The sequence below is a fragment of the Micromys minutus genome (assembly GCF_963924665.1).
Source record: "Micromys minutus genome assembly, chromosome: 6".
Taxonomy (NCBI): Eukaryota; Metazoa; Chordata; class Mammalia; order Rodentia; family Muridae; genus Micromys; species Micromys minutus.
The window spans coordinates 57,486,166-57,499,692 of record NC_137975.1 but is presented as its reverse complement, the minus strand read 5'-3'; the positions used below and the strand labels follow the sequence as shown (position 1 = coordinate 57,499,692).

The 13,527-nt window shown below is 43.7% G+C and overlaps 1 protein-coding gene across 1 annotated transcript in view; it reads right to left on the bottom strand.

The window, feature by feature from the left end:
- The window catches only part of IL2RA (interleukin 2 receptor subunit alpha), a gene marked incomplete at both ends in the record, with an annotated part of 37,003 nt that extends 33,304 nt beyond the window's left edge, over window positions 1-3,699 (bottom strand). The window contains one exon of the mRNA XM_080918492.1: window positions 3,636-3,699. Within this exon, the coding sequence (XP_080774618.1) occupies window positions 3,636-3,699 (64 nt within the window). The remainder of the gene's footprint in view (window positions 1-3,635) is intronic.
- Window positions 3,700-13,527: the final 9,828 nt, after the last annotated feature.

Genomic DNA, 13,527 nt, shown 5'->3' with positions numbered 1-13,527 from the left:
GCTCAGTAGGTAAAGTGCTTGCTGCATTAGTATGAGGACCTCAGTTCTTAATCCCTAGCACCCACATAAAGGCTGAGTATTCGGCTGGAAAGATAGCGCGGAGGTTAAGAGCACTTGCGGCTTAGGCAGAGGACTTGAGTTTGCTTCCCAGCACCCACATGGGAGTTCAAAACTATCTGAACTTCCAGTCCAAGGTGATCCAATGCCCTCTTTTAATCTCTGAGGGTACCAGGCAGATTTGTGGTGCATATATATATATATATATATATTTGGGCAAAACATTGATACATCTAAAATAAAATTATATATATATATATATATATATATATATATATATATATATATATATATATATATATTAAAGCAATGCATACCTTAAGTATTAGCCCTAGGAAAGCAGAAATAGGCAGGTTCTTGAAACTTTCTGACCAGCCAACCATGTAGTCCCAGACCAGCAAGAAACTCTATCTCTAGACAACGACAATAAAAACTCCAAACAATAAGAAAACAAATGCATAAAATGTCACCCAAGGATTAATACCAAAGTTAAATTTTTGTCCCCACACTCATTAACTTGCACACACATCCACACAAACACACATGTGCATACATGAATGCAAAAATCCTTGCCTTTGGGAAGGACTGAGTGATGGAGGGGTTGAGTGTGAGAAGCTGTTCTTTCAGAGCATGGCCAGTCGACACAGGAGCGAATGAAATAAATGATTGTTTTGTTCAATGTTCAAAGCTAACTGGAGCACAGACATGGGTTGAAGACCCTTAGAAACAAATGTTATGACTGGTTCACTAAGTATTCCCAATGCTTAGCCAAGCCCCATGTCTCCAAAGTCTCTTGGATGATGAGCAAAGCCACAATAGCTATATAAAATGGTAAAGAAGCTGAAGGGCTACTGGGAAGCCTGCATTTTAATAACAGAGCTGAAGACGGGAAATTCTAGCGTGGGCAGTAGACTTTACCAGAAGGGATAGTTAGATAAATGTATCAACTTAATGCGTTTCCACACCTTTGGTCTTTTGACTCTAGAGGGATAAGGATTTGATTACAGAATTCCTAGAATGAAAAATGATCAAGAGTCAGCTCAGAATTTCCATAATTCTAAGAAAGGTGGCTTCAGTTAGCTGCTGCTGTGTTGGCAACATGAGGGAGAATTCTCTTTTAACCACATCCCAAGACCAAGTGATATAGAGACTAAAAACACCCAGGTTGACTAATACATCCCCTGAACCACATCACAACTTTAAATGGTGGCTTTGGAAATTTTCAGAATGAAAATTCTACCTTATGAATCAGCTAGAAATTGTATCTGTTGACAGTCTGTCTTATTTCATTAAAGATCCCTTGCCCCCAAGAAATAGAAAAACTTGTTTACCTTTCTAGACTTTCTTAAAATTATATATATATATATATATATATATATATATATATATACACACACATATGTATGTGTGTGTGTTTGGCCCACATCTATGTCTATTTGCCATGTGTGTGGTACCTATGAGGCCAGAAGAAGTTATGAGACCCCCTGGAACTGAAGTTATAGATGTCTCTAAGCCACCATGTTGGGTCTTGGGGTCATCCTGGCCATCTCTCCAGCATCATTAATTGCTTAAACTGGATTCTTCCTGGAGGTTAAAAAAAGCTGAAGTGAGATTATCTCTTGCCCTGGGGTAGTTTCTGAGCTACTTGATGACCTCAACAAGCCCAGCCATTTCTTTCTCTTTCCCACAGGAAACCAAATTGCCTCTTGACATATTTCCTTGCACCTGATCTCTTTCTATTCTCAGCCAGAGTCACCTCTGGTCTTGTTTTTAATAAAAAAGACAAATGGGATGTGAGTCTTGCAACACTGATATTCTGATTTGGGGGTTACTTCTACTGATTCATGACACCCACGCTGTAAAGTGGTTAGAAGTTGTAATAAAATGTATACATCTGGTTCATCAAGTGTACTCTATAAACGGCATTCCCTGACATTTTAATGTAGTTTTCTGTTGTCTACCAAATGAGTTAAAGCATTTTAAGTTGTGGGCTAGGAATGCAACTCAGGGTTGGAATGCTTGCTTAGTTTGCTCAAGGCCTTGGATTTGTATCCCCAACAACACAGAAAAGAAAAAGATTGAGCTCCCCGATCAGAGCTCCTCAGGCACATCTGTGTCTCCATTCATGTGCCTTCTCATCTAAAATCTTTCCCTTATAGAAATTCACCAGTCTCTAGGGCAACATGAACACTACCTTTGTGAGGCCTTCTCTGACAGTGTCACACCCCTGTAGCTCTAGGCAAACTCCCACCTGTGTTCCTGTCATTTCTCCCAAGTAATGAGCCCTATGAAGTCAACCACAGCTCATGAAATAAGTTACTGGGAAGGAACCCCTCCAAGACAGAACGTGCATGACTGCAAAGACTCGGTTGCTCTGAGTTGGACTAACCTGGCAAAGACACTGTTGAGGGAAAGAAAGATACTATTGAGAAAGAAATCACATTAAAAGCCTTGTAAAACCATAAACATCTTAACTCCAAAGCCAAGATGCTCCTAAATGGCCCAACACAATGTGACTACTTGCCCCCAAGTAAGCAACCAAGCTTTGTGTATAGGTCAGAATTTTACTCTTCTTAATACATTTGTGCTGGAGTCGTTAGAGACTAAATTCCTAGAAATTAAGAACATGAAATTGTAGCCTTTCAAAAAATATATTTTCAGCCTAGTGTGGTGGTGTGCACAGAAGCAGGTGGATCTTTATGAGTTTGAGGCCAAACTAGTTTATGTGGCATATTCCAGTCAACTCAAGACTGTATAGAGAGACATTCCCAATTCTCTGTCTCTGTGTATGTATGTGTGTGTGTGTATGTATGTATGTATGTATGTATCTATCTATCTATCTATCTATCTGTCTGTCTACCTATCTATCCATCTATCTACCTACCTATCTATCTCTATATCTATCACCTATCTATCTATCTATCTATCTATCTATCTATCTATCTATCTATATTTATCTATCTATCATATATGTATATGTACACACACACACACACACACACACACACACACACACAAACCTTATTTCTCTTCCTGGATTAGCAAGAAAAAAAAATAGTATTAGGAAATTCACCCTCAATTAAAAAGAGTTGTTTGATGCCTGAGTTATGGTGGTTTTATTTCTTAAATTAATACCTGACAAAATCCATGATGATGGAATTCACAATTTACATACATGTCCACCATGTGCATATACAGAAGCTACACCCAGAGGAAAAGAGGAGAGTCATGCTCTGAAAATGAGGATATTTATGTTTTCGGAAATTGCCATAAAATGACATTTACAAGAAACTCCCCAAGACAGCAAAACCAAACCATCCCTGGGAATGAAACGTAAAAGGGAATATGAATGAGAAATTCCTTCCTGCTATTATAAGAAAGGCTGATAGATTAGGGACCATTGAGGCACAAAAATAGGTCCTGGTGGACCACAGACAAGAGGCAGAACCCATGATTCAACTCCCCCTTCAGAGTTTTCCACCTAATTGCTCCCTCTGGTTGTATAGCTGGGGAGATACAGGCTTACCAAGATTCCATTAGTCTTCCCAAAATTCCCAGAGCAATTCCTGGCTTCTTACCTGCCTGACAGCTGGGTACTATGGTGAATGAGAGAAACCCCAATATCAGCAAGTGTGGCTCCATCTTTGAGGAATCAGGATCGAGGAGGGAACTGGATGAAATTCTCTGCGGAATGTTGGGTCAGCGTCTTTTCTGCATCCTCCTGGGAGAATGCCAGAACAAGGGCTCAGTCCTCTCGGTCTGTCATCTTGGCTTTTACACAGTGTCAGTGACAGCCAGGAGTTGTTCTATTTAAGCATTAGGCTGATCTGCTCAGCAGGAAGTCGTAGTCCTACCTACTCTCTTCTGTGATCTCATCTAGGAAGTGTTTTTTGATGACAATATAGTTTGCGGTAATTTTTCAAACCAGTTTTTTTTTTTTTTTCAAGTTCAATTACTGGGAGGTGTGGGCAGTGTTTGATGAGAAGGATCGGGCTTCACTTATGAGTCCTTTTTTTGTGCTTTGCCTGTACAAGGAAAGGGGGGATTCCCTGCCGTGGCGGGGGGTGAGCAAGCACTTCTTGGCAGTGGTCTCACTTAGGGTTTTGTAAGCTGAGTCCTCTGGGGGGGGTCTCCTCTAGAAGACTTGACCAAGACTGAGAAGCAAGGTCGTGAGAGGGTGCGGAAGGGCACCTTTAGCCAAAGACAGGCATTTCGTCCAAATTGGCCTGACCCTAGATCCCTCCTAGAAGTGTACTGAGTTCAAGGCTTGCTGTAGGCTTAGAGGATGTCAGTAATCAAACAGGTCTGCATCGGTTCAGTTCTCGAAAGGTGCTTTTGAATAACTCTGATGCACGGTTTATTGTTCCAAGGGGATGGGATCCACAAATGCAGAAGAAGAACTGTTGTCCAGATGTGTCTGCAGTTGCGATGGAAGATTTTGAGTCTAACTTCTCCCTGGAGGCCTTTCAAAACCCTTTGTGTTCTCCCGTAGTGTCACCAAGCTGTCTTGTCTTCCACCATGACTTTTTACCTCTATCCTGGTTGCAGATCTTCTTGTTTTGCAAATAAGATCTGATGGCATCTTAATTTCCTCCCTTGAGGGAAAAATGCATGACAGCATCTAATCAATAAACCTATAGACCATTTACAGGAGTGTCACAGGCACATTGAACTCTTAAGAGTCTGAAGATCTTAGGATGAAGGTACCTCATGGGCTCTGGAGACAGGCTACATCCAATATATTTTTGAAATCAACACTGATTTCATAACACATATGGGTATTCAACTGTGATGCATTAAGACACATGAACGTGAATATATAACAAGCATACATTTCAAGCCATTTCAGACAAATGGTTGTGAACGCATGTCCAAGTTTTGTTTCAAGCCTGATGAAAATGGGTAGTTTCCACCAAGTACATTTCAAATATTTCTTTCCTGGCAAAGACTTTTAAGGAAGATGCAGTAGTCTAGGTAACCCCAACAGATTAATGTAAGAAACATTTGTCTAAAGGTCACAATGTTCCTTCAGGACAGGTGGTAAGTTGGTCAACTGTATAAAACTAAGCCTCAGCACATCAGGAAGTTGCTCAACTCTCTTAACAGAAATGTTTGGTACTTCTCAGAAGAAACTGCACGTCATATCAGACACCCAATATCTGACCCAGATTGCCTCTTCTTAGGTTAGAGGTGAGCCTTTGCCCTTTCTGGCAGTAGAAGGTAGTAATTGCCCAGTGACCATGATGAAGAAGAGCAGAAGATGCTTAACAAAGGGAACATTATGAATGACTTGTTCAGGAAAGACATGAGTGTTGTCCTTGAAGGGTGAATGTAGCCTTTTTAAGTGGGTCCTGCGGGTACCATCTGTACTGGATAGCTAACCAGAAGAACAGTTGAGCGGGAGGCTAAAAATAATGTGAGGGTAGAAATGTCAGTCGGATTGATGGTGAAGAGGACATCGAAGGGTGAACTCTAAGTCACAGGACGTGTACAAACAGGGTGGAACAGTGTACTGGCTGGTTCTGTGTCAATTTGACACAAGCTGGAGTTATCTGAAAGGAGACAACCTCAATTGAGAAAATGCCTCCATAAGCTCTGGCTGTAGGGCATTTTCTTAATTAGTGATGTATGGGGGAGGGCCTAGGTTATTATGGGTGCTGTCATCCTTGTCTGTCGGTCCTGAGTGCTATAAAAAAATGCAGACTGAGGTGGCCATAATGAGCAAGTGAGGAAGCACTCCTCCATGGCCTCTGCATCATCTCCTGTCTCCAGGATCCTGGTCTGATTGAGTCCCTGCTGTCGTTGCATCTGAAGATGGACTGTTATATGAAACCGTGAGTGACATAAATACTTTCCTCCCCAAGCTGCTTTTGGTCATGCTGCTTCATTACAGCACTAGCAATCCCAACTAAGATACCCAGGAATGCCAGAACTGTGGGTACGCTGGGAAGAGTAAAATTTCAGGAGAAATGAAGGCTGAGAGATGTTAAAATACTTCCCAAGGCATGAAATAATAAAAACCTAGATAAGTTTATTAGAAATGCAAATAACATGGAGGCTTGCTGACAGAGTATTTGCATAGGGAAAAATGAATCTGGGAGTAGAGAGAGGTCAATTCTACTAGCTTGAGTGAACCACATGGTTATTAAATGAATGGTAGAGAGACAGATTAGCTCCACTTACAGGAAGGAGTTAATGGTCCCTGTAGGCAGTTCTCTCATACTCGTTGTATGGGAAGGTCTTTGAAGATGATCTTTTTTTATATTGAGTATTTTATTTATTTACATTTCTAATGTTATCTCCTTTTCCAGTTCCCCCTCCGAAATCCTCCTATCCCATCCCCCCTTTCCCTGCTTCTATGAGGGTGCACCCCCACCTACCCACATCCTCCTACCTCCCCACCCTGTCATTCCCCTACACTGAGGCATCGAGCATTCACAGAACTAAGGGCCTCTCCTCCATTTGATGCTCAACAAGGCCACGCTCTGTTACGTATGTGGCTGGAACCATAGGTCCCTCCGTGTGTACTACTTGGTTAGTGATTTAGTCCCTGGGAGCTCTGGGAGCTCTGGTTGTTGATATTGTTGTTCTTCCTATGGAGTTGTAAACCCTACCAGCTCCTTCAGTTTTTTCTCTAACTTCTCCATTGAGGATCCCGTTCTCAGTTCCATGGTTGGCTGCGAGCATCCGCCTCTGTATTTGTCAGGCTCTGGCAGAGCCTCTCAGGCGACAGCTACATCAGGCTCCTGTCAGCATGCACTTCTTGGCACTGCAATAATGTCTGAGTTTGATGACTATATAGTCTGGATCCCCAGGTGGAGCAGTCTCTGAATGGCCTTTCCTTCAGTCTCTGCTCCACACTTTGTCTCAGTGTTTCCTCCTGTGAGTATTTTGTTCCCCTGATTAAGAAGGATTGAAGCATCTGCCCTTTGGTCTTCCTTCTTTTTGAGCTTCATGTGGTCTGTGAATTGTATCTTGGGTATTCTGAGCTTTTGGGCTAATATTCTCACTAACTTCTAACATAAGGGTTGTGTTGATCAGAGTTGAGATTGGAGAGGAAGATGGACTTGAACTGAGGGAGCAAGGTGAGGAGAGAAGTCAGATCCCTGTCACTTTCATTTCCTGGCCCCCTGCCTTGTCAAGGTCACTTCAGAAACACTTCCAGCCCCAGAAAGCATAGAGGAGCCTAGGAGAGGAAGAAACAAATGTGTATGAAGTATCAAAGGAAGCCCAAAGGCACGCACGGGCTAAGGAAGAAGTGCTCAGACAGTGGCAGGTTCTCCTGGCTGGTGAAGTCCCTTCATTCACTCTTTTCTATTGCAGACAATGCTACTAAGAACTCTACTGATGTAGGCTACAGTTATTCCTACCATGCCACAGAACGGCAGGACTGCTTTCTTCCCTCTAACTGTGTTTTGGTACCTGAGGGGCTGGAAGGTGGCTCAGGGGCTAAAAGCACTAGTAGCTTCTTTTGGGGCACTTTGTTTAGTTTCCAGTACCCATGTAGCAGCTTACAACCATAACTCTAGTTCTAGGGAATCTGTCTCCCTCTTTACACCAAGGACACTGCACACACACACACACACACACACACACACACACACACACACACATACACAGAGAGAGAGAGAGAGAGAGAGAGAGAGAGAGAGAGAGAGAGAGAGAGAAGAGAGAGTGCAAAAGACTCATACATATAAAAAATAAAGATAATTAAGCTGAGAGATGGCTCAGTGGTTAAAAGCACTGTCTGGTCTTCCAAAAGACTAAGGCTCAATCCCCAGAACCTACATGGCAGCTCACAAATATCTGTAATTTCAGTTCCAGGGGTTCTGATGCACTCACACTGATGTACATACAGGCAAAACAACAGTGATCATAAAATAAAAATAAGTAAGTAAAACTAAATAATATTCTTTAAAAACAGGTATCCGTTGGATTATTTTATCATTACTTTCAGTTATTGAGACATGGTTCAGGATGGGGCATAGTTCAGTAATAGCATACTTGGTTAGCATATATGAAGCGCTGATTCCCAGAATATCTCTGTCTCTTTGCCTCGCTGGCATGTTTAACCTGTTAGTAAGGCTTCACCAATTAGAGATGCAAAGAATAAGACTATTTCTGCTATAGAAAAGATGCTGAAGGGCTGGGAGATGAATCAACAGAAAAAGTATTGGCCACAGAAGTGTGAAGACTGGACCACAAACCTCCAAAACCCAAGGGAAAAGGCAGACAGTGGCTGCTTATAACGCCAACATTTGGTGGATGGGAAAGGGATCCCCAGAACAAGCAGGCTAGCTAGACTCTGAATCAGGGCAACTCTGGGTTCAGCAAGAGACTTGGCTCAAAAAATGAAGTAGAAAGTGAGCAAGGAAGACAACCGATGTTAAACATTTGTGTGCACACATGCACACACCTAGAAACTCAGATACCTACACACATGCAACCATGTACACATGTGTGTACTCCACATACGTATATATGCATAGGAACTGAATTAATAAAAGGAAAAAGAAATGTGGTGGGAGGAGTAGAAAGACTGGGGTAATTTGGGGTGCACAATTGAGAGAGTAAAAAAATCCTAAAAGGGGGGGGGTGGCGGTGACACATGCCTTTAATCCCAGGGGAAGATTTGTGAGTTCAGCTCTCTGAATTGTGAGTTCAAGGTTAACCTGGTCTACAAAACGAGTTCCAGGGCAGCCCAGGCTACACAGAGAAACCCTGTCTCAATAAAATAAATAAGTAAATAAATAATCCTAAAAATCATCTGACAGTAATTATTTATAGTTCCTTTTACAGTAGTAACCCTTTCCCCCAACACTTCAAAGATGTTCTTTTTAAATTATATTATTTTTTTCTTATACATTCTGGAGTTGAATCGGTTTTGAGGGTGTGTTATATAATTCACAGCACAGCTTTCTTTGTGTGCCAGGCATAAGAGGGAAGAGTGTAGCTCAGCATCTCATGAGCTCTCTGTCTCTGTCTCTCTGTCTCTGCCTGTCTGTCTCGCTGTCTCTCTATTTCTGTCTGTCTCTCCCTCTCCTCTCTCCTCCCCATTACTTCTGCCCATTAATTGTCTCTTGCTGTCTTGAGGAGAAGTTTACAGAAAGAAAGAACGAAAACTCAGATCAAACCGTTTCATTTCTGTCAAGCAGGCCACGAGCTCATGTTAACTGGGTACCTGCAATTAAGCAGGCTGTTACACTGGGCTCTGAAATTAAGGCCTCATCACTGCCCATAATCTACTAAAGGAGAAAAAGAAACCGGCCCTTGAAAGGGAAGCAGTTGCTCACTGATCCTTGGCACTATCAGACTTGCTCGTCCTACTCGAGCAATGCTGCATAAAAGCTCCCTTACGATGTCATTACACTCCTCTCTCTGAAGAGCCCTTGCTCATTTCTGGTCTCAGAATTAGAGGGAAGAGGAGGGGAAAGGGCCGCTGTGGAGGGGAAGAGAGGAAAAGCAGAGAGGATGAGAAGAAACCAGAAATGAGGATGAAGAGGAACAGAAAGGAGGGAAGGGGAGAGGAGGGTAGAAGAAAGAAGAGGAGGGATGAGGGAGAGGAGAGAGGAAGAATAGAGAGGGGAGGGATAGGAGAGAGGACTGGAAAGAGTAGGTACAAAGAGAGGAGGAAATGAAGGTGAGGAGAGGAAAGTTGAAAAGGAGAGAGCTGAGAAGGAAGGGGCTTTCATTTTCTTGGACAATGGCTAGTAGCTCAGGGAACCCATAATTTATATATTTATTGCGTTTCTGGGTGAGGTAGGGGTGGGTTTCAGCCTATGGGGCACTGAGTGTTTATTGCATGGACACAGTCTTGGATGTCTATGTTAGTGCTCACAATGTCACCTTTACACGGTTCATGTGTTTGTGAGTATCTCTTTTTTTTTTTTTCTAGAATTCAATTCCATAAAATACTAGTTAAGGATCTAGAAAGTGGGCCCTACGCCAGAGTGTGTAATCAAAAATAAATAGAAAAGGATTCCTACTTTCAGAGAGCTGGCAGTCTCATCATGGAGATGGGGAGGCAGGGGCAGACAAGTCCCTGTTAACTGTAACACATTCCAAATGGGTAACAACACGAGGGAGCGTGGTGGAGAAGGGACGCAAGCAAGCCTCAGTCTTTGTCAGGTGACCACTAGAAAGATGATGTCACTGTGGTTGATAACTTCCATTATTTACAGAGATATGGGAACTTCAGATTCTGCCCTATTTGGCAGCAGACAAACAGGCGTCTTTCTCTCAGATTGGCATTAAGAGAAGACGGCAGCCAATTCTGTGAAATCTACAGGTGCATCCTGTTATTGTGGCATGGGGCTGAATTTCTCAGCTTGTAATTTCCACTAGGTTTTACTAGACAGGGTCCTGTGGAAAACCAGAATCCACCGTGCACAAAGGAACTGTCCTCTGTGCAAATGCTGAGCTCCAGATGTGGGTATCTGACTGGTGATTTGCTCCCCTAATAAAGTACTGGGAGACCAATAGCTTGTCAGACTCACAAACTCAGTGACCACACTGAAAACCAAACGTCAACTTTGCTGTCATTTGCAGCTTATGTTAACTAGCAGACAGATTCTGTGTGTGTGTGTGTGTGTGTGTGTGTGTGCAGGTGTTTGCAGGTGTTTGGTGACCAGAGCAAGTTGCTGTTGAATTTATTCCTCAATCACTCTTCATCAAAGTTTGAGACCCAGTCCCTTACTGAGTCTGGAACTTGCCAAGTTTTGCTCAACTACTTGGCTACCAAGCCCTGTCTGTTTTCTCAGCACTATGATTACAGGGCACTGCTGATGTTGAAGCTGAACACCAAACCTAGGTCTTCATGCTTTTGCTGCAAGTACTGCATTGGCTGATGCACCCCCCTGATCCAGATCCATGATCACACTTTCTATTAGGTCATTGCCACATAGGTATCAGGAAAGGCCACTGACCTCCTCTGACCTGGGTCTAGCTCAAGGGTGGAGCATAGTATAGCTCAGTTTCTCAAGCCAGAACCGATAAACTCTGGTGACTTCTGGAGGCAAAGATTGTGGGGTTCTGAAGCACTGGTCTGTGGGTTTGGGGGGGAAGGTGAAGTCACATCTGTGTCACCTTTTGTCTAGACAGCTATGCAACGATAACTTCCCGACTGACTTCACTGACTCAAACATTCTGCTATCCTCTACCTTTTTCCAGAAATCAAAAGCAGGGCCAACAGGTGCCTGGCCACTGAGCTAACCCTCACACGTTCTTCAGTCTCATCCATTTCTTCCAGGCAAGTCTTCCCGAAGAACACAGTTCTCCCCTCTTCCAAGCTAATCTTAGAAATGGCCAAAATCGCCATTTCTGAAATGAACCCCAGCTTCTTTAGTCTGATATCTACACTTTTCTGATATTTTCACACTTTTCCTCAGACCTCCCTCTTTCACATGGCTTCCCCACTTTTCCTCTACGTTTCCTGTTCAATCACTATCCCCTCTGTCACGCACCCACGCTTCCCGCCGCTAGGAACAGGCGTGCAACAAACAGATTCTTCTGCCGATAACCTTTATTGAACAGCACTTTGAGCAGGGGGCTTCTTGAGCAGGAAACTTCTCTCTGAGCCGGGGATTCCCTATCGGGTTCTACTGTCTAATCGACCTCTCACGCGCAGTCCCCCACGAGCGATCTCTCTGTCCAGTCTCTGTCCACGCGGGACCTCCTGCAATCTCTTTTACCGAGTCTCTCTCCACGTGGGATCTCCCGCAACCTCCCCTATTGGGCTTCTCTCCACGTGGTATCTCTCCGCCATCCCTCCACGTCTTCCTCTCTCACCTCACGTGGGGGAGAAAATGCACTGCTATATATGCCTAAGAGACTTGTGTTGCTACCTGATTGGTGCATCCTCCTGTAGCTCAATCACGTGCCCCAAGAGTGGGCTGTGACTTATGTGGTGCATGCGCATTAAGTCTCTTGGCTGGGCAACAGCTCTGTTTGCTGAGTTCTCGGCGGGAAGTCGGCGCCATGTTTGGGTGCAGCAAAAACGGCTCCCTACACCCCTCAATGCATTCCCTCCCTCTTTTGGTTGTCTTTGAAGAGTCTGTGACCCCAAAGCTTACTCTTTTTTTAAAAGTTAGTGTATAGGATTATACAAAGAACTGTTTCACTATGACATTTTCAGACATTCGTATAAAATTCTTGGTCATATTTATACCCCAATTACTTTTCTTTAATTTTTTCCTTTTATTAAAAATAATTTTTCCATCATGTAATATATCCTGATTATGGTCTCCCCTCCCTCTCCCCTCCCTCTACTCCCCCCAATTCCCTTTCCCATCCCTTCCCTTCCAGACCAACTCCTTTTCTGTCTCTCATTAGAAAAAAAATAGGCTTCTAAAGAATGATCCTGTGCCAAACCGCGCCGTGCCGAGCCGTACCAAAAACTAACACGTTGTATTAGACCAAACAAATGGAAGGAAAAGAGCTCAGGAGAAGGTACAAGAATCAGAGTCCCCTCATTCGCACATTCTAAAATCCCATGGAAACACCAGACCGGAAGCCATGATAAACACACAAAGAACCTGGTGCACACGCCTGCAGGCCGGGTGCATGCTGCTTCGCTCTTCACGTGTGTTTTGCTCATGTTGATTTAGAGGATCATGTTTTCTTGGTGTCCTCCATCCCTTCTGGCTCTTATATTCTTTCCACCTCTTCTGCTGGGTTCCCTGAGCCCCAAGGGAATGCACTTAATGGGGAATATCCCACTTAGGGCTGAGTATCCCAAGGTCTCTCATTCTTTTATTATTGTTATTAATCATTATATTTATTTATATTTCAAAATATATCCCCCTTCCAAGTTACCCCTCTACCAACCCCCATCCCATCCTCCCTCTTCCCCCTCTGCTTTGCCTCTATGAGGGCGCTACTCCACCCACTCACCCACACCTGCCTCAGCCCTCTAGCATCCCCCTATGCCTTCCTCCCCTCCCATTGCTGTCAGACAAGGCCATCCTCTGCTACATATGTGGCTGGAATCCTGCTCCCTCCATGTGTACTCTTTGGTTGGTGATTTAGTTCCTGGGAGCTCTGGGTGGTCCCGTTAGCTGATATTGTCCTTCGTACTGGGATGCAACCCCCTTCAGCTTCTTCAGTCCTTCCCCTAGTTCTTCCATTGGGGTCCTTGGGCTCAGTACAATAGTTAGCTGTGAGTATCTGTGTCTGTATTGGTCAGCTGCTGGTAGAACCTCTCAGGGAACAGCCATATCAGGCTCCTGTCATCAAGCACTGTTTGGCATCAGCAATAGTGTGTGGGGGGGGTGTCTGCAGATGGGATGAACAGAGACAAAAAAATGGAACAGAGACTGAAGGAAAACCATCCAGAGACTGTCCCACCTAGGGATCCAAGGTCTCTCATTCTTTGTGTAATGTCTGTCTGTGAGTCTCTGTATTTGTTCTCATTTGTTGCAGGAGGAAGCTTCTCTGGTGGTGGCTGAGCAAGGTACTGATCTATGGGAACAG